Here is a 22,584-nt window from a genome sequence, read left to right as displayed (position 1 = left end):
TGCTGGTTAGTCCAGTTATGCCGTTCCATCGCAAAGTCACAAGGCTTTTTTTTTATGAGCATTGAGGAATTTATTTGATAAATGTGTTTTCATCACAGTTTATGTCTGTTTTCTTATCGTATAAAAAGTTTTTTTAGAATTTAGGCACATTTTATCGTTTCCATCCAGAGTTTTTTTAATGAAAAATCCAAAAATGTACATAAAAATAGGTGGGTGTAAACAGAGCTATTGACTCATTATTTCCAAAAACATTCATGTAAATAATATTACTAAAAGTGATGATTCTTTGGCATGTGAATATCACAGTATCGTGATGTAAAATGCTCTGAAATAATATTTTTCACTATCTCTACACATTGTTAAATTAGACAGTAGACATAATGTCAACAGGACAGCAAACGCTAGCAGTACAGAGCATTATGACTACAACTACTGAAGCTTCTGATACCTTGTGAACTGGTCATTATCCTACATATGGCAGCGTGACTGGATATTTTGTGTGCATCCATATAAGGGTGTCACAATGCCTTTGAAGATGAATGAATATCGCAGAGGGCACTCAAGACTTTCTGACGCTTGCATATGTATGAGATGTTGATTGAGAAGTATCACCACGGCACCTACTGTTGCCAAGGCAGCAGCTGCAAACCTTTGCTAATGAAAGCCGTTTACCTCTGTGCAGCTCCTCCCTCCTCCACGTGGGCCACGATGATCCCGTGAGGAGAGCGTTTGGACCCTCGCCCGCCCGTGATCTGGATTCCCAGTCCGTCTTGACCCTTCACCATGTGCATCTTCCAGATCTGGCTGCCCTCACAGGGCTGTAGATGAGAAGAGGGGAACAATCGGGAGTGTGCTTTTTTAAATAACACTAGATATACCAAACCTCCTGTAGCAGCTGTTTTGTGGCTTTAACTTCGATTACAGTTCTCAATTTTATACTGCATTTCATGCCAAACAAACAACAACAACTAATAATCTTTGAACAGATCATTCAGCAAATTAAGACACATTATTGTTTATATAATTCCAGTAAATGTACAGCCTATTTCCCTAAGATAAGAAAAAAAGGCTCTGTAAAGTTAAGCGTAAGAATTTAAGCATTTTCCATGCTTTACTTTTTCTTTTTTAATCCAGGCTTACTTCTTTCTTTGGAAAGGCCATTTATCAGAAGAAGGGAAACTTGAAGGGCACGTTTCTGACAGTTTCAAGAGCCATTTCTCTCACTGTCTGAGCTGCACTTCATCACTCACTATTACTGTTCATTAATGATGAATTCAAAAATGAATTCAGGTTCATTAAATAACAGAACCGAATTTTAAGTGACAATGTTTTGGATTAGGTGGGTTAAAGCTAACATATATTTATAATATATTATGCACTTTGTTCTCATATCCTGTCTCTTCTTGCATTCATTTTTTGTGATTTTTGCCTATTATGATGGCTAAACAACTAAAAAAACAGGTTATTATTCTCTGCTTTTGAATGAAAATCAAAATAAGTGACAGTTTTATTATGAGGTTAAAGGGACCTGATCCTGTTTCTCAACTCCAGTTGTAGAAAAAACAGACTTCTTCCTAACTGTACTTCATATGTACAATATGGTTTAAAAGTCCATTACATACAATAATGTCATGACATTCATAGTGTTTTTTCCCCAGTCAGGCTTCAAATGCATGAATTAATTTCAGCCACTAAGCCATTTATATCTATTGTGCCTGACATCAAAGCTTTTCTAACAGTAACACTAAGACAAAAGCCCATAAATGTTCAAACACCATTTTAAAGACGGGCCATGAAATCAGCCTAAATTATTATTATAATTTTTTTAATATTCAGAAATAAAGTATTACCTTTAGCATACTAATTAGCATACTAATTTGATCTTACATAACCTTTCATATTGTTAATTCTCAGTCAAAAAAGATGGAGTGTGTAGCTTTTCATTTCTTAAACAACCATGTTGGAACTTGGAAGACACATCATGGCCATATTCCAGATGACAACGACAAGATTCATCAGGCTCAAATTGTGAAAGAATGGTTGGGAGGGAGCATGGTAATCATTTTCACACATGAATTAGCACCTTTGAGTTCAGACCTTAAATTCAAGTCTTTGGGATGTGCTGGAGTTGACTTTATAGAAGACTTGACTATTGCATTGTCAATACGAGATCTTGACCAAAAATGTATGCACCTCTTGATGGAAATAACGTCAAAACATTTATTCCATAAATTTTTGGTCAATATCTAGTATCCTACATGTTTTTTTAAAAAGAAATTAAAAGCTACACACTCCATCAATTTGTATTACATACTAGAAACATAACAATTCCAGCAATAATTATCCAATCATAGACATATGCATTTGCATATGCACATTTACATTTTTTTTTTTTTGTGAAAATGTTTTAGTTGTGTTAAATAATATTTCACAATATTACTGTTTTACTGCATTTTTTATCAAATAAATGCAGCCTTGCTGAGCATAAGAGACTTCTTTTAAGAACATAAAAAGTACTGACCCAAAACTTTTGAACAGTAGTGTATGTCTGATTATATAGCCTAGATGGAGGGTGCTGGAGGTTGAGTAACCTGCTTGGAAAAACTCATTATTTTTGCAATTCCGCTTGGTGCCTCTTGTGGCGCAGATGCACACTTCACCTTTAACACTTCTTCCCAAGATGACAGTTGGGTTAGCACACACCTCTGGACTACAAACATGCTGCATCTTGTTCACATTTCCTTTGAAATCTGTCTAGGAGAGGGGCATGTTCTCAAGGAAAGCCTGTCGGCGGGGTGAATCACCGACACGGGATATCTCACGGAGATGGTCTGCTGCCTCTCTTCTCACGTTCTCACGCTTTTCCTGTTCACTGTCAAAATAAGCTTACACATCCTCCCTCTGACATGTTCACAACACGCTTGCACAGACACATTAATGCTACTAATTACTCGCATGGCAATCTCACTGTATGTCTAGGAAACGTATTTTATCACAATTTGGAAAAGTGTATTTGAGAGGGAACATGCCTACAAACTGTAATTAATGTTACACGTAGATTATGTTTCCTGTCAACTGGGCTGTGAAGTCAGTCATAACCGATTAGTCATCAGTGTGTACACATCTACAAAGATTCTTCAGATAAAAACACTATGACTTGTTCTTTGATGTTGTGGTTGGTGAGCTGCAACACAACGGTGACATACACATTCTGGATGAGATATTGCATTGCTCCAAGATAATGTGACTAATTTCAGTGGCTCGAGGAGTTAGTCGTCAACTTTAAAATTATTTTTGATTTGCTTGTAAAACTGCCATTATGTAACATGATTTTAGCTATTTAGATAATCCATTGAAAATGGTAAAAATGAGCAGATTTTCTCTTAAAAAGCTATTTACCTAAATGAACCTTGAAAAGTAACTTTCGTTTATGTAACCTAATGAAGTCTGGTTGATTTAGTCATATTAAATTAAATGTTTTATTTTGATAGTAAGGATAGTAAATGGCCACTAATAACGTTCTTGTACCATTTTGTCAAAAAAAAAAAAAACACTAAGATCTAAAATTTGCCATACATTTAGTCCTTATAACATAATAAAGTATGTAAAAAAAAAAAAAAAAAAAAGTTAAGTAAAAAAACAGATATTCATTTTGAGATTACATTGTTATTATTTTTAAAAAAAACTTTTTTTAGAAAGGTACAGGCTAAACATAAAAAATTGCAGAAGTTAGTATGCACAAATATCCAATAACAACCAATACCAATAAATAAATAAAAACTTAAAAACACTATAATATTCTGCCAAAACCATTATGGAACCAATATATTTAATACAACCCTATTAAAAATATAAACCGCCTCACAGGTTACATTATACGAAAGCTAAACTTGACCCTTCAGTTTCCACATTATGCGATAGATGCAAGAGCTCAGATGGGACGCATGCTCATACTTTTTGGTTTTGCCCTCAGATTTCTGAGTTTTGGAAGAACTTATCTAGGTGGTACTCGAACGTTTTTGGAGAAGATATCAGTCCAGATGCTGAATTAGCTCTGTTTGGATGTTCTGCATCCAAATTAGCGAGAATTAGTAGAGAATTAGCGTTGACGCATTCTCAACAATTGTCTCTTATGTTCAGTATGGGGGATTTCTAAAAGAGTGATCTTGACGTATTTGAAGTTCACTTCACCACCCAGTTTTCGTAAATGGCTGGCTGAAATAGTTGCTTCCCTGAAGCTTGAAAGGATTAGTTTTTCCAAGATTGATGCTTCTGTAAGCTCGCACTCGATCGGCCCAAAGCCGGCATCCGACCAGCGCGGAAGGTCTCCACGTGTTACTGTCTTTTCTCAAGGCAAAGTTGAATTCTTTATTGTATATGGCTTTGTTTAACGTGAATATATATATTTTATTTTATCTGGTGCGTGTTTGGGGAGGTGGGGGGTGTTTGAGGTGTTCTTTTTGTGTATGTTTATGTATACTATACTTTTTGTATATATATTATATGATACATTAATTTGATCTGTTTTGTGTATGTATAAAAAAAACTGTTATAAATTGTATATATATATATATATATATATATATATATATAAACCCACCTCTAGCCCTTCAAAGAGCGTGTATTTGGTAAATCTCAATGGGAAAACTTTTTTTTAAATATCATTTTAAATGGAAGTTAAGGACACAGTTATACAATTAAGCATATTGATTCAGTTTGTTGTCCTTTCATGTGGCTTTCCAAAAATGGCTTGTTACAGAATCCCATGGAAACCGCACCTTGTCGGTCTTTGAAATCCTGTGAGATTGTTCAAAATCAGACGCATCCAGCTTTTTTGGGATGATCCCTCCAAGCAGTTCTTCCAACCACTGGCACATGGATACATCTAGAAGAACCCTTATGGTTATTTTGAGTGAGCCACTCAGTTTAAGGTCACAAGACTTACTTGCTCCAAGTAACACTAGCGGTCCCAATGGAGAATGAAATCTGAAACATATGCAGTTAGCCGCACTGTGGGGTCCAAACTTCTAATTACATGATGAGCATCAACAAACCACTCTTTCATCCTCAGAGCAAAGTCAATGGCAAATGTTTGAATCTGTGGACTTAAAGGGTGCTTCCAAAGATTTTAAAGTGTCCTCTTTTCTGTTTGTTTGCTTGTTTATTTAGCATATTTTTTTGCACCATATTCTGTGTAACTTTCCTTCAGACACAACAGACTTCAGACAGCTTGACTTTATAATATAGAACGTATTATAATACGTACCATTTTATAACAGAGACAATTTTGTGATATATAATATGGCTTTATAATATCAAATATATATTTATGTATTTTAATCTAATATTTTATAAACATTTATAAATTGTAATATTTTTCATATTTCATAATATATCTTTTTTTTTAAAGCCTTAATGGATTCATGCATTCATTCAATTCAGGACTTAATGTTATTTGAATATCCAATTCTAACAACTTCTATTAAAACAACAGTTTTCTTGCGGTTATATTTCTTACCTGACTGGAAGGTTCACTGCTTATTGACTCAGTTTTGTATCTTTCAGACAGGCGTGAGTGGGATCGGCTGGGTAGGGTGGCCGTGCTCCCCACCTTCAAGCGATTGGAAAACACCTCTGAGGAGCCAATGGCCGGACAGTCATCGGTCGGTGTGTCCTGAGGGGTGCTGCTCTCTGGGGATGTGACCTCTGCCTCCATGGAGCTGTAGCCATTCTCATGCTCAAAGTCCCGGCTATCTTTACTGTCTTTGCTGTCGCGAGTGAACGAGGAGCGGGAAATAACGCCAAATTTGCGGGTTCGTTTTCCGTTTTGCCCATTCTGTGTGGGGCTGCCAACAGGCTCGTCGGAGACATTGCGCCGGTGCTCTTTAGAGACGTCCACGCAGTTTCCCCCATTGTTGCCATTGCATGGAGGGAGAGGAGCTTTGCGTTTGATTCTTCGCAACATGATCAGGTAGATGCTGCCTCCATTCCAGCACTGGTCCGCTAAGTAACTGTGGGAAAAAAAAGAAAACAGACTGCTAAAACACATGATCACAATGTAAATCAACCCGTTTGGTAACAAAATAAACACATTTTCTCACATTATTAGGGATTACTGAGCTGTCCATCAAATCAAGCATTTACGCATTAAATACACAAGTCAAATACGTGTATGAGTTTACAGATCACACCCAAATGACCCATTTTCTTTTGTGGAACACCAAAGGGGAATTTGTTTTTTATATTTGTCCACTCTTTTACATGTAATGAAAGCAAATGAAGCTTGCTTTAAGCTTCATTTCTGCATGAAGCAAATGAAACCTGACTGCAAAGCCAAAATAATAATAATAATAATTAAAAAGTTGTCAAAAAAACTTTGCACTTAATTCCAAATCTTCAGAAGCCTTTATTTAGAAATGTTGACATTCACTGTAGCTCTTCTTGGTGCACTGCCTGGTGCAAGACAATAGTAATGGCTGCTGAACATTCAGCTTTTTTCCAGCACGGGAATTCATTACATTTTCAAATATATTCAGATAGAAAACGGTTCTTTAAAATTTTTGTTAAAATTCTTTCAAAAACAAAAACATAAAAATCTTACCAACCCGAACATTTTGAACAATAGGGTATTTCACCTTTTGTGTTTTATAAAAGGTCATATAACAAAATCATGTGAGTTTAGAACAACATGATGGAGAGTAAATGAATGTTATTTTTGTGTGTGTGTGTGTGTGTGTGTGTGTGTGAACTATGCCTTTAAACTGCATAATTCAGAGAGCAAACAAAGGAGCTTCTAAATGTCATCATTAGTGGTTATGGATTATCTGGGAATTTTTTTAAATAAGGAAGGGCACTGATACAAAAAATAAATGCAGAGCATGTTTTACACCATGTCTAGACAAGTCCAAAGACAGATATATGACAGAAGAAACTGATATTTGGCTCCTCGGGGACATAAGATCACTCCACATTAGCTGATGCAAATTAGAAATTTAACTGCTAGCTGCAGAAAACACTTTCACAGGTTTATCATATATGACCTACATTTTAGCTCTTCTCTCACATGATTCTCATAAAGAGTGCTTGGATTGACATATTTAGCTGTATACTGAACATTATTGACAATCTCAGCTGGTTGTGACCTGAAATGTCATTATTCATTAACAAGTTGAAATGATCATAGTTAATCATTTCTGCTTCTTGTTTTGCAAAGTTTGGACAAAATTATGTCATATAAAAGGTGACCTCAAAGCACAAAGCATGAAGGATCTTGATTTTGGCTTTTTTTAATCGATTGATCTTATCCTGATATCCTTAAAGGGAAAATTCTCGCAAAAAATTTGATTCTGACATCATTTACTCACCCTCATGTTGTTCCAAACCTGTGTGACTTTCAATCTTCTGTGAAGAACAAAAGAAGACATTTTAAGAAATGTCCATAAAATGGAAATCTTCTTTTGTGTTCCACAGAAGAAAGTGATACAGATTTGGAATGACATGGTGGTGAATAAATGACAGAATTAAATTTTTGGGTGAACTATCCCGTTAATGCATTAAAACAGGCCAAATAAAGATGTAGACAAACTTCAGAACAACCATCTACTCATAATAAGAAATGTAATATTAGGTCAAAAGAGCACACGCACCTTGAGTGTAACTGACTTCAGGGTCCCAGGGTCAAATAAATGAACAATGTCCTTTAATATTAGGGAAACACTACATCCAGTGGCGCTCACAGGTCTAATTAACTGTGGCTGAGTGATATGTTTCCCCAGTTTTCCTTGCTTCCAGCTGTACAAAGGCACGGGGGAGTGGACTTTCTATGACAATGTGCCTCTGACTAGCCATACTGACAGTGCTGATGTAACACTCCAACAAAGCATTTGCTTACATCCCTAAACAGCAAGCCAGACAATGGAGGATATACTAATGAAAGAAACGAAAGAGAGAGGTGTTTTAGAGAGAAAGAGAGTGATTAAATGTGTCATGAATGGAATATCATAAATATATGCTAGTTTTTTTTTTTTTTTACCAACTGTCATCAACAGCAGTAGGCCTATATTCAGTCTCAACACCCTTACAAGTTATAGAGAATATCACAAAAATTAGTCTAATGACAGTCTTTATTCACGTGTGGTTGTTTGATGGTTGGCATCTTTATCCAGTGCCATGCCATCAGTAAAATCATGCCATCATGCCATCTGCCATCAGTTGCCACTGTTGCCTTTGGCTTGCTCAGTTGGGGATATTTTGGGGATATTTAATTTAATTTTATCAATCAATAAATTCCTCTTGAAACAAACTTTGTTGTATTATTTTAATTTAATACTGTGAAGCTGCTTTGATACAATCTGTATTGTGAAAAGCGCTATACAAATAAACTTGACTTGACTTGACTTAAAATACCATGCTACAGTATATTCTACAGTTAATCACCCCGTTAAAGAATGCATGTTTCATGACATACCTCACTTAAAGTGGTAGTCATGTATATGACAACCTCTGAGTTTCAGTTCAAATCATCTGTCAAAATAATGCATTCTGCACTCTGGCCAGCTGCTAATGACAGAGCGAGGTCAACAGAGTCTGTTGTTTAGATGATTACAGAGCCTGCATGTGCAGGCATACCATATATATTCACCATCAAGATTAGCAAGAGCTGTTTTCAAATAAACAAAATGCATGAAAGCTTTAGCTCTGATCCTCTCTGGAGATCAGGATCAATGAGGTATGCAAATTCACTCACGTTAGATCTCCTGGAACTAAAACATGCTGAAAGTACAGAAAGGACTGAAAACTGGCAAGTTAAAAATACAACAAAGTGAGGAATGTTCAGGAAATGGCAAGTCGATGAAGATAAATTCCCCAAAGAAGATCGAGGCAGAGTATTTATGCAGTATCTGACAGCGTGCTTGCTTGTAAGATTCAGACGTATTTAGGTAAGAAAGCATATCTGTGGAATTTGTTGGTTTGACAGCAGCTGTGGTCTCGTTTTTGATCAATGGGAGAGAATGGACTTTCGGCCTCTAGTGTTCCTTTTTTGTGGCGTTTCTTTCCCTCAGTCATCTAGCTGATAATGAAAAGTGTCTGACCTATTTCTGTCATGATCCGCTTTCCTTGAGCTTTCCTTTTCGATAAGAACAAAGTTTGCAATGGTGTGGAACTCGAGACAAAAATCGTCCCACATGAAAATCAACGGAAAAAAGGAGAAAATATTTCAACATTACTCAACTGAATCTATCTTGGCACAAATCTGCCACATGTAAAATCCAAATCTGCTTTCCTAGATTCTGGTGATAGTCCCAATCTCAATGGCAGACTGGAAAAGTTACACTGCATTCCAAATGATGCAGACAGATGACACTTCGTCTGGCTCGGCTGCGTAAGAAACCTATTGTGTGCTGCAACGCCATTATCTTAGCCCATAAAACCTTTAAAATACTTCTGATGATTTCTTTCCAGATAACATTTGGACAACTGCCGTGCATGTCCCAACAATTACATTTTGCAGAGGGGAAAAAGATGAAAATATTTGAGGATATTTTGTTTGTCTTTAGAATATTTAAAGTCATGATAAAAATGGGAGTAGTGACACTAACATTAACAAAAGTTAACAATGAGATCAATAACATGCATTTAGAAAATAGAAAGGGTGAATTTTCATTTAATGCAGACTTACAATTCACCTAAAAATTTAAATCCCATCATCATTTAGTCACCCTCACGTCATTCGAAAGGACCAGACTGAAAAATAGGTGTGAAGAAAATAAACCTGATATGTCATATTTGATATGCGAGCTACAGCTGAGACATTTTCAGTAAATAAGAGGGGTGTAACAATATATCGTGTCACAATATATCGCAATACAAAAATGCAACAATATGTATCGTGGATAGTGACAATCTGTATTGTGTATAATTCACCGAAAATGAAAACTACTGTGTGAGAAAAAAATTCACGTTTTCAGAGTTTTAGTGTCAGTACTACATTAAACTACTACATATAATGTTGAATATAATGTATAATAATGCAATGGGGGAATATTTGTGGGTCCTGATAATGCCAAATGTCTGATGTTACCAGTAAAAGTGGCCAACATTATTTTAAATATATCTAGTCAGTGACAGAGTGCACGCATATTCGTCTAAAATAATTCTGTATTTTCAGCTTCAGAATCATGAATATTTTTACTCTGGTGACTCTATTGTCCTGTGCATTGGGTTTCCAGCACCAAGTCCAAGATCATTTACCATATGTCTTGGAGTATCGCAATAATATCGTATCGTGAGTTCAGTATCGTGATATGTATCGAATCGGGACATGAGGGTATCGTTACACCCCTAGTAAATAACAACCTAAATTTAGTCTTTATTGTATGGCTTCAGAAGACATACAGACCATGTTTATAAATCTCTAATGGTACTTTTTTCACAATTTCTGAACTTGACTTTCATTAGATAGAAAAACAACCAAGATATTATTCAAAATGTCACACATAGTGTTTCATGGAAGAATGTGAAAGGGGTTTGGAGCAACATGAGGGTAAATGATGACACAATTTTCATTTTTGGGTGAACTTCCCCTATAATGAAAGGGAAAATGAGTGTCTTAAGTCTGCAGTGAGTGAGTCTGAACCTACATCATGACATCACATACATAAATCACGTTTTAGAACCACAGTCGATGTCATTACTTAATCTTGCTAGACTGTTCAACTCATGCTTTGCCAACCCACACATGCGGGATCATGAGCAGAGGGCAACATAAACATTACATTACCACACAATAAAGTGATATAACAAGACACTGTAATGACGCTCATCAACCTCATATCAATCAAAAGCCATAAACTCCTTTCATTCAGGCCACTGATCAAACATTTAGCCAACTACCATCTGCATCTCTGAGCCAGAGTGATGGATGTAAACCACAGAGCAAACTGCAGGGAACGAAAAAGTTATCAGTGGAGGTAACGAAGGATAGAAGGAACATGGAGATGCAGATGAATGGTTGAAAAAAACTTGTTCAGCTCTGTAGCCGTGGTTTGCTATCTCAGCAGGTGTGTGCCATGCACTAATGAAACGCTGTCAGATGATCGCCCACATCAGTGTCCCACCGACGCAGACACGTTCATCATTACACCCGAGAGAAACAACTTAAGTGATAAATGAGATAAAAAAACCTGCCATTCTAATGACCTGTCATGCTAATTATGACCTTTTTGATCAAATCAGCATTTGATAAAAGACCAAATAAGAAGGGAAAAAAAGCCATGATCTCAGCTCTGGCACAACAACACGGAATTTAAGCTGCTGTAAAAGCTAATGGGTCTCAGAGAAACCCAGCAACAGGCCTCCATTGCCTCTTTCAGACTAAACCACAGCTGCAGTAGGGAAATCCATCTATTCCAGCCAAACACAATTTAAGCAGAATGGTGACCAACACGGATTGGCTGAAACGGTCTCGAAACGGTGTTCTCTAAACAATGTGGAGTGATTTGTTGTCGTGGAGTGGAGGACGCCCAAGACCTTTCCCATACAGTGCTGGCTAAATAATTCAGAACAATGTCTCCCTCCAAAGCACTACATTTGCTTTTCTGCAATCTTGGATTTAGCAGACTCCTCAAAGTGGTGCGTATGCGCAGACGTCAGGTTTGGTAGATGCTCATTTATATACACTGCTGAAACCTCCAGAAAAGTCTTTTCCCATGGCTGTGAGCCAAGGGACTACAGATGTGAATAAAAGTTTGCACCTGGATAGCATATGTTGCAACGGATCCTTCATACTCACAAGAATAAACTGATACTGTGACAGGCCAAGTAAGGAAATCCCATTTCTTGGGTTGGATTTAGATACTTTTCCACCTTATTTGCCATAACCATAATGACAGAAATACCATTGAGAGTTTGACTAGACTTAGGATAGTTTGTCAAATTACGCCATTGGATTACAGGGGGACAAGAGGAATGCAAAGAACCCTAATCAGATTCAGAAGCACAAAGAGCTGTATTGCCAGGTGTGCTTGCACAAAGGAACTTTTTTTGGTAATGAAGCTTTCAGTGCACACATATTAACAAATAAATAACAACAACAAGACACAGGATAATAACATTTAGAATAAATTATAGCTGCAAGCAGCGATGACAGGACCAAGCCCTGGCACCACCGCCACCCCGGTGGCTTTATGGCAACTGTGCTTGGTGGGCAATATGCATTAAAAGCTTTTAAATGTAAAAGGACTATGTCAAAGTTGTTTGAATACGCCACATTTACTGCAGACACAGTAAATTGATAAGGATAAAGATAAGACCTAAGAGCTTTCTTATCCTGTAATGCAGACAAAAGCACAGAGCAATGAATGAGTTAAACCACAAACCATCAAGTCTGTTAAATAGACTCACTCACACACACAACCACACACACACACAACCACACACACACACACACACACACACACACACACACACACACACACACACACAACCACACACACAGTGCGAGTAACCCTGTCCAACAGCGACACACAGGTATTGGTTTAAACAGGTAAGGTTACATAGGGAGTCTGTGCACTGTCTCTCTTGCTTCCCCTGAGCCCAATGAGTTTTAACAGACCCCCTAAAGCATGCAGTGGGTTTGGTGGTGGTGGTGGTGGGGGGGGGGGGGGGGGGGGTGGGGGGTAATTGAGAATGAATGGGGAATGATGAGAATGAATTGCGCTATATGATAGGATGTGATTGGTTATGATCGGATATGATTGTTTTTTGCGATAAATCCTGCCTCTTCATGCACATTAGTGAGTCAGTCTGTAAATTATGGCAATAATGGGAAGTCACATTAGAAAGTAAGTAAACAACTCACCCACTTATCACTGCTTTATGTCACATCCAAATCAAACTTGTAATGGCCTCAAAAAAGAAGATGACTGTGAGGGGTTTTTAATGAGCAATTAGCTTTGTGAGATTTAAAGGTACATCGATCGTATCTGTGGCGCATTTACAGAGCTTGATGACTGATGATCCAAAAATAAGTTGACTTAAAAAGAACAGCTGAACATCAGTTCACAGTAAAATATATTGTTTAAATTGTTACTGCCTTTAGTTATTATTATTATTTATTATGTAAAACTGCTTTAAAACACTAAACTCATTTATATTATTATTATATTAATATAGATTATATTATTTATACTTGGTTTTAATAAATAGAACATTAATTCCATTGTTCATGTAAAAACACAAAATTGAATTGTATTTGCTTTCTTATGTAATGTAATGTTTAACCAGGAAAATGTGACAACCTTAAGTGTAACAGGGACATGAATTTACCATACACGCACACATACACACAAAAATAAGAGATCACATATGGCAATACAAACATTTTTTATATTAGGTGGCCTCATAAAAAGTGAAGAATAATGTAGGAATAAATGTATATGAACTGATTTCTGGTTTATTGACTTTTCATATCAATGATTATTATCCAATGTATTATTATTATATAAGCGCTTCTATCCAGATGATGAAATAAGGTTCAACACTCTGTTTCAGATTATTTTTATGTATTTGTAGGGTCTGATAATGGTCAGGGTCCAGAAAAAGAAACTTTGATTTATGTATCTGAAATCTATATTTAATCCTTAAAACTTTTCAAGCAGGCCTAAACACATTGGAAACAATCTAAGATCAGAAAGGTCGGATTCAGCACATACTCAAGAACAAAACACTGACATTTTTCCAAATACTATTTAAAAAATATCTGGCCAACCGCATCAGTGGCTCTTCACAGGTTTTGCTTCAGGACCCAGATTTTACACTGGAGTCTGGATGTAAAAAAACAAACTGTCAGAGCATCACATGATTAACTTGAAGAGAACAACATGTGAATGAACAGTCACATTAATAACAAGCACTAGAAAAATAGGATTAAGATTAGGCCCATGCCCTGCATTTGCTGCAAGAAAAAAAACAGACGCCACAAAAAGTAATATAAAAAATATTAGATTAGCAAACAACAAATCTTATTCTACAAGCGTAGATGTGTGTGAAGACTCAAGGAAGACGTTCATGCAGTATCACTCGATTCATGCAATCACATTAGGTCATTTAGGGGCCATAAAATTATTTGGACACTCAAATCACTCTTAAAATTTGTCTGAATGCATTCATTTATTTAACAAAAACTCAAACCTTAAAGATTTATGCTAGCGAACTAACTTTTATGAGACTGGTCTAATGGAGATTTTTTTGTGGATCTATAAACTTCTCAAGTTCACACACGACACACAGGTGTCCTAGCAGACGTATTGTTTTAAAAAGAAAACCTGCACAGACATTTAAGTGGTTTAAGAGTCCAAATACTTACTGGTTATTGTATAAAAGTTAAAGCCTTAATGCAACTTCAAATTGTTTATTTGAAGAGCATGACCCCAAAGTTTGATGCATCCACAATAATCTTTTAAATACTGTGTGAAATTTCTTGCCTCATCCGGGTTACTGAAAAAAAAGGTCTTTACTAAGAATCCAAAAGCCAATGCTGGCCAGGAAATTAGGAAAATCTCTCACTAGGCTGATTAACTAATGATTTGGAAGAATCAAAAAGAGCTCAAAATGAGACCAACTTGTGAGGAAAGACCAAGGGAATAGAAATATTTGTGAGTCTAAACGGACTGAAGGGTTAAGACACACAAATGTTATCAAATTCTATAAAAAATTCACTATACACTCTGTTAATAAGCCAAAGAGCTACTGAGATGACCTAAGCAAGGGTGAGGATATGCCTCTAGCTTTTAACAAGAGCATCAAATGGGAGTCAAATCATGGACACTTACACTTCCATTTCCTAATGCATTTGAAACAGTTATGCGTTCTGTAATATGAAGAAGAGAGGCTACTGAGCATACACTCACCTAAAGGATTATTAGGAACACCATACTAATACTGTGTTTGACCCCCTTTCGCCTTCAGAACTGCCTTAATTCTACGTGGCATTGATTCAACAAGGTGCTGAAAGCATTCTTTAGAAATGTTGGCCCATATTGATAGGATAGCATCTTGCAGTTGATGGAGATTTGTGGGATGCACATCCAGGGCACGAAGCTCCCGTTCCACCACATCCCAAAGATGCTCTATTGGGTTGAGATCTGGTGACTGTGGGGGCCATTTTAGTACAGTGAACTCATTGTCATGTTCAAGAAACCAATTTGAAATGATTCGAGCTTTGTGACATGGTGCATTATCCTGCTGGAAGTAGCCATCAGAGGATGGGTACATGGTGGTCATAAAGGGATGGACATGGTCAGAAACAATGCTCAGGTAGGCCGTGGCATTTAAACGATGCCCAATTGGCACTAAGGGGCCTAAAGTGTGCCAAGAAAACATCCCCCACACCATTACACCACCACCACCAGCCTGCACAGTGGTAACAAGACATGATGGATCCATGTTCTCATTCTGTTTACGCCAAATTCTGACCCATCTGAATGTCTCAACAGAAATCGAGACTCATCAGACCAGGCAAAATTTTTCCAGTCTTCAACTGTCCAATTTTGGTGAGCTTGTGCAAATTGTAGCCTCTTTTTCCTATTTGTAGTGGAGATGAGTGGTACCCGGTGGGGTCTTCTGCTGTTGTAGCCCATCCACCTCAGGGTTGTGTGTGTTGTGGCTTCACAAATGCTTTGCTGCATACCTCGGTTGTAACGAGTGGTTATTTCAGTCAAAGTTGCTCTTCTATCAGCTTGAATCAGTCGGCCCATTCTCCTCTGACCTCTAGCATCAACAAGGCATTTTCGCCCACAGGACTGCCGCATACTGGATGTTTTTCCCTTTTCACACCATTCTTTGTAAACCCTAGAAATGGTTGTGCGTGAAAATCCCAGTAACTGAGCAGATTGTGAAATACTCAGACCGCCCCGTCTGGCACCAACAACCATGCCACGCTCAAAATTGCTTAAATCACCTTTCTTTCCCATTCTGACATTCAGTTTGGAGTTCAGGAGATTGTCTTGACCAGGACCACACACCTAAATGCATTGAAGCAACTGCCATGTGATTGGTTGATTAGATAATTGCATTAATGAGAAATTTAACAGGTGTTCCTAATAATCCTTTAGGTGAGTGTATATTCACAAACTCAAAACTTATACTCAAGTATAAGTATATTCCCAAGGAATCCTGATTTGAGCATGCACCTGTTGATGTCATATTTTATGTTTCCACATTAAAAGTAATACAATTCGTGATTCAATTTAAAACTAGGGCTAACTCATTTCCCAGGTTATAACTGGAGGCAATTCGTCAGAATTTCGCAGATACTGTAAAGACATTCCACAATGCGGTGGAGAGCTAAAGTTATAACCTCAGTCAGCAATCTCCCCATGAACAAGCCTCCAGAGGGGAAACAGAGCCCACCACAAGCGGCTCTGCATTTGAACACTCTCAGATGGAGAGACAGATGTCAGGACAACACAGAGCTTCTCATTTCTCCTGTGTGCACTGTGCAGTGTTGCATTTTTGTGAGTGTGTGTGTTTTAGTTTGTGGGTAGACCGGTTTACAAAATAGTTTACTACTGGTAGCTTTACGGTTTCTGTTCAATGACTGAAACAGACGTTTAAGTAGCGTTTCTCAGATGGCACCTTTTGACTGTGTTCAGCGTCTATTTCATGCACACAACGTGGATAAGCTTCAACGGTTAAACATGTCAGCTGTGTGGACATTTAACGTTAACGTCACTTAGCGTTACATTTACCTCAAGAAAGCTATTCAATGGCCATAATCTCATTAGTTAGCTAGAAGGAAAAAAAAAATCTAGAGAAGAGCATTTTGCTAAATATATGCACTGTATTACATATTCACTATATTTTTTACTTAATCAGTTAGTGACGTCTCCATTATTTATGTATAAATAAATCTGTCATGAAAACAAGTCATTAAAGTTAATTGTCGTTTAAATGTTTATTTCACCAACAAACTGGAGTAGTAAGAATAATATTAAAAAGTTGATATAAAAACTACTTTATGTGGAATTTAAATGTACAACTTGAGTGTTGATTATTAAATAAGTTTGAAAAATTTATTGATTATTTATTTATAATTTATTTTTGATTTCGGATTTCAGCCAAGTGTATCCTGAATTTTTGGTTTCAGGCCAGAATTTTCATTTTGGTGCATCCCTATTTTTTTCTCAGTAATCCTTAATGAACAGAAAACTGAATTTTTTTAATATAAATATTTTACATCTTAAATATATTTAATGTCACTTTTGGTCAATTGAATGTATCGATGGTGAATAAAATAATATTAATTTCTTTAAAAAAGAATTGTACTGAGTGACCCCAAACCTTTAAACGGTAGTTACCAGACGCTGAAACAGGGAACCGTATCCCCTCACTAAGATTAGAGAGAAAGATGGCCATCAACCTCTAAACCAGTTAGCATTGTGTAAGCCACAACAAAATTGTTTGTTTGGGACAGAGACAGCAGTCAAACAACCCAAACATGACCCGTTGCTTTAAATAGAGCTTAGTTACCAAAAAACCTGTTCAGATTGGCCGCTCAAATATATTACTCCCTTTGGGGGCTCAAAAGAATTTGGGAATACACTCATCTCCAAATCCTGACAATGCTCTCTGAAAGCACTGGGATTCCGCTTTTCAATGCAGTGCGAAAATAACTCATAAAGAATGTCAAACGAGAATAAAAGCATTATTATTCCACAGAATATGGCATGTACAACCCCATTCCATTCTGTAAATATTACTGAAGTCTCAGGATGCAGAATTGCAGTAATACATTTTATGGAGGGAATATTCAGTGCAAAAAAGTTGACCAAAGCACTTTTTGTTCATTCATAAATTCGAGTCTGTGTCAAGCCAGTTTCAGATAGCAATTTAAGCCATGTGAGGACATAGAGTATGCCTCTTTATGCAGTGCTGGAGGGGAGCTTATGTGACTCAGAGATAAGTAGATTTATAGTCCCTATTTACCCAGCGCTTCCTCAGAAATAGAACACTTCCATTCACAGAGCAGCACTTGCAATAACTGAAGCTCTCCCTTTGGTTTCATCTACTATGAGTTCAGACAAGACCAACAGGCTACATGAAGACAATCACAGTGAAACAAATATAACGGTGAACAAATAACAACTGGGATTAGGAAACATATTAACACACAGCTTTAACGGTGTCATTAAGTGCCATTTAAACCAAAGTCAAATCTTATTCATTATTAAGAAATATGTATTGTTACTTTTTGCCAGTAATGAGATGTATAGGATCTGGGTAATGAATGAATGCTATTGGCATGTTTAACCTGCATGTCCATTTCTGCAACAAACATGGGAGGACATGGTGTCATACCAGGGAATCCCAGATAGGCTATTTGTCAAAACAAGTAGCATGAAAAGCTGTCAAATGTTGTTGAGAACTGATATTCACCCATTAAATATCATTACAGTAGCAATAATTATGATACCTGTCAGCCTATGCAACAAAAAGTGAACTAATATGACAAGATCATCTGTAAGATTTAATATATTATGCTACTTATTCCTCCAAGAAGCTGTAAAGATCATGTCTCACGTTACTAACAGCAAGCACAATACAGTCATGCCTATGAAAATGCATAACGTTACCTGAAACGTTCACTTCCACCCCTTCATCATCATTGTTTTTGCGGTGAGGTCAGTTCCTGACAGCTGGCACGCGCTGTTCGGGCTCCTGTGAGTTCAATAATCATAGCAATCATCCGTATAAAGTCCCTGAGCGACTTCGCTGTATGTTCATGGAAATGTTTCTAACAGCTCGAGCGACTCGCCCCTTTCATGTGATCTACTCAGAGCTTGATTAAAGTCCATGGCTGCTTTTTTCCCCACAGGACAGCCTGTCGATACGGACAGTATCCGTGCCTCTGAGATTGTCAAATGAAAATACAGCTCGGTTCGGCGCTCGCAAACTTTGCACGAGCGTCAGCAGGGATCCATTATCCAGCGCGTTGCATCTCAGCGGGTGTGAGATTGCTTGGATCGTCCCGCCCCTTCTTCAAACTCCCAACAGAAGACGCTCACGGTGAATATCAGATACTGACACCAGAAGGAATAGCCTTCTACAGTGGCGGTGTAAATCCTAGTGAACTGCCTTCTTCCTAACTGTACTTCTTCTCATTGGGATATGATTACGGTTCCGATTCCATTAACACTATTTTATTAGAACATTAATAGGCCGATTCATTCATTCATTTTTATAAATGATCACTGACTACAACAAAACTCATTAACATCCTCGTGTCAGAGACGGTTCCTAACCGCTTCGAATGATTCAGAAGTGTTTGTCATTCACTAAAAAGAACCGGTTTAATAAGCAGGCTCGGCTCCAGCTTTGAGATGCAAGGTGGGCCAAATTATATTCCCGGTGTTCCTTTACTTAGATGCATTTTTCAACATGAATATCAATATATATATATATATATATTATTTATTTTTTCTCTCTGATAACAAATCTTGTATAAATTTGGTAATTTCAGATTTTATATGAAAAGGGGCAGGTTTTGAAAGTGACTATTAGTAACACTGATCCTGTTTTTAGAAGCATAAATAACGTTTATGCCTCTATTTAGCTAGTTTAATTTTAGCTAATTTTCCTGCTCATTTTATAAAATTCTGTCACAATGATGCATTTTCCTTTAACGCCTCAAAATGAATATCACATGTCTATTATTAACACTTAATGAATAAATATATGCTTTTATAGGCTCTCTGTTGGGGGCAGAGATTCAAATGATTTAAAGAACAAAAAACCCTCTTTTTTTGCAGAATGTAATAAAAAAAAGTTTTATGTCTTACTAGTAAGTGTAAAACGTATTTATTTTTGTATCTGTAAAATGTTCCGTTATTACTGGTTTCTGATAACAAGTGACTGAAAAGCATAATGTTCCTCAAAATCTGGAGCCGAATTGAACATCGCACCAATTTTGTGATTGGTTGTTATTTGATGTGGCGCACCCTGATGAGCCGGGAGGGGCCGGTGAGGGGCCAGGGTAGGCCAAGCTCCTGATTAGGTGGAGCCAGCCAGGCCTGTTATAACAGTCTTTCATTATGAAATCGGAGTGGTCCCACTGTAGATTCAGTAACAGTGATTACAGCAGTAGTTTAGTACAACAGTATGGTGATGCATTACTAGATGCGAGAACCAAGTCACCGTAAAAACAAAACTGACCATTCGTTTTGTGAAATCCATTTTGTGGAATTTTTGATCATAAATGATTTATCCATGCACATCATGTTTTTGAAAATGAATATGCCCTCATAATCTTTAATCAAAATAACGCCCCCTTGCCTCTTGCAACAGCATCTCTTCTCTTCAGATGACATTTTTTCTTGTTCGAGAAGCTGATTCACTCAGACATACATCACAATCGGGAAGAAAAACGAAACTTCCTCTTCATGCTGACCTTAAAGGAACCTAATGTAATAAAAATCATTCAGTTCTGAATGAGAACCTCTTCATGGTTCTGAAACAAATAAATGTTGCACGCGATTATGACGACCATATTCAGTCAAATTGGGACATAGCATGCGGCCGAGAGAGCTCAACGCACTGCAACTGAAGAAAACACATTCAAATTGAAAAAACACCAACAAATTAAAAAAACATATTCATCAGTTTGACAACACGTGTGCTGCAAATACTTACAACGCAACCAAATACAGAAATGCTCTGCAAATAGCACAGACCGCAAAGGAAATGTTTCAAGGGGACGCCAACAAGTGATGAACCTGGCTGGGACATGCTTATTGTTCAATGTCTACTCGTCAGTGGTGTTGTCGATGACCTGAAAGGTGAGTTTTTTGTTTATTTTAACATCCTGATCATATGAGTTGTGAGCATTTACAGCACGTTTATGTATTTGGTTGCGTTATGAGTATTTGCAGCACATGTGTTGTCAAACTGATTAAGATATTTTCTTAATTTGCTGGTGTTGTTTTCTATTTGCATGTATTTCCTTCAGTTGCAGCGCGTTGAGCTTTCCGTACCTATCTATAGCCTATCTGTCGTACCTATGAAGATAGGTCAGCTAGGCCCTGACATACAACGCCCTTTGGGTTGCTGGTCACTTAAAACATGATTGCAAAGTCGAGATTCTCTGATCATGTTAAAAAGAATAAATGAATGAGATTACAGTTGCATTTTACTTTTATTTTGGAGTGTCATTTGGAAATAACACGTAGTGCAGTAGACAGTTCCTTTCACTTGGCCTGTGCAATGTTATGTGCAAATATTTAACAAAGGATTTGGGTTTTGTGTAGTTGTAATATGCTCATAAGGGAAAAACTTTTTCTGGTTTGTTTGACTGATGTGACCTTGCGCAGTGTCAGTCATGCTGGAAGTGAGCATTTATCTTGAAGCTACTTCATGATTAAGTCACTACTTTTATGTTTTAATCATCCATTCAGACAGATTTCAGACAGAAAAGCACACAGCCTCACTGTGCTGTCCGCCCTCCTGCAGGATTATAATATTCCAACGAAACAGAAAATACGCTTGGTCACTGCATCATCTACTGCTGAAGGGAAAGGGTGTCTCCACTAGGTTATGAATAAATAAAACAAACAAATAAATACCATTAATCGTAACAGACTGCACCTGAGTCTGCACTGCCTGTGCGTCTCCTTCTAAAGCCTGTTTTCGAAAGACATCCGGCGGCAGGCAGCAGTCTGGCACACATTCTTTACATAACTCTGAGGGGTTTGTGGGGAACTGTCCCAAAGACAGAAGCATCATTCACTGCACCCTAGCCTTCCACAATATTCACAGACTTGAAATGGACACTGTATCTTCTGCTGTTGCTGTTCTGACCCTAGTAAATTAGGTATATGATACACAAAAAGTAAAATTAAGAAAAATGTGACCTTTTTTTTTAATCTCTCACAATCATATTCATACAAATGTCAAATATCTGGATGCTGCCTAGTGCTCAATTTTACCTAAAATAGTTCAATTCAATTTTGTTCATCACATTTCGTGGTGTTTATTTCAATAGTGCAAGTAAAAGGATTTTTGTATGGAATAACTAGAAAGTTGTTTACTACTGCCCTCTAGTGGACAAAGCCACAACTGTACAGTCCTAACTGTACAGCCTTTTTTTGTCACCACAAATAAATGTCTCACAGATATCACTGCATGTGTCCTGAGAAATCATACCTTGACTCAGTAAACAGCAATAAAAGAAGTCTACCCTAATAAGCCAATCTGAAAACTAACCAATCAGAAACGCTCCAGAAATCAGTGCTAAAATTTAAATTGAAAAAGGGTTTCATATAAAATTAAAACATGAAAGAGTTTGAAGAACAGAAACCCTGTGTTTTACCTTAAAATGGACATGTGTGACTTTTCTAATATATTCACTTACTTACAATTCAATTTTGTAATTCCACAGACAGAGCTAGGATCTTAAAATTGTAAAGAGGCACTGTCATGCGCGAGCACATGGCCTAGATCAACCTTGCTCAATAAACCACCACTTTCCACAAAACAACCACAATGGGCATGGTTGAAAATCACAGAGCCAGACATGGTGGAATGTAATTT

General features: G+C 37.2%; 1 protein-coding gene across 2 annotated transcripts in view; it reads right to left on the bottom strand.

Moving 5' to 3' along the window:
- The window catches only part of pdzd2 (PDZ domain containing 2), an 81,315-nt gene that overhangs the window by 31,341 nt on the left and 27,390 nt on the right, over positions 1-22,584 (bottom strand). Inside the window, exons 1-3 of one of the 2 annotated variants that reach the window (XM_082168743.1) lie at positions 18,633-19,303; positions 5,519-6,011; positions 673-818 (exon numbers count right to left, since the gene is read on the bottom strand). In XM_082168743.1, the coding sequence (XP_082024869.1) occupies positions 673-818; positions 5,519-5,965 (593 nt within the window). In that variant the 5' untranslated portion in view covers positions 5,966-6,011; positions 18,633-19,303. Of the gene's footprint in view, positions 1-672; positions 819-5,518; positions 6,012-18,632; positions 19,304-22,584 lie in introns of those variants that run through there. The other variant, XM_082168742.1, reaches the window with a different exon arrangement.

The sequence above is a fragment of the Leuciscus leuciscus genome, assembly GCF_965113295.1.
Source record: "Leuciscus leuciscus genome assembly, chromosome: 5".
Lineage (NCBI taxonomy): Eukaryota > Metazoa > Chordata > Actinopteri > Cypriniformes > Leuciscidae > Leuciscus > Leuciscus leuciscus.
The sequence above is the reverse complement of the archived record's forward strand: the minus strand, read 5'-3'. Positions and strand labels throughout refer to the sequence as shown.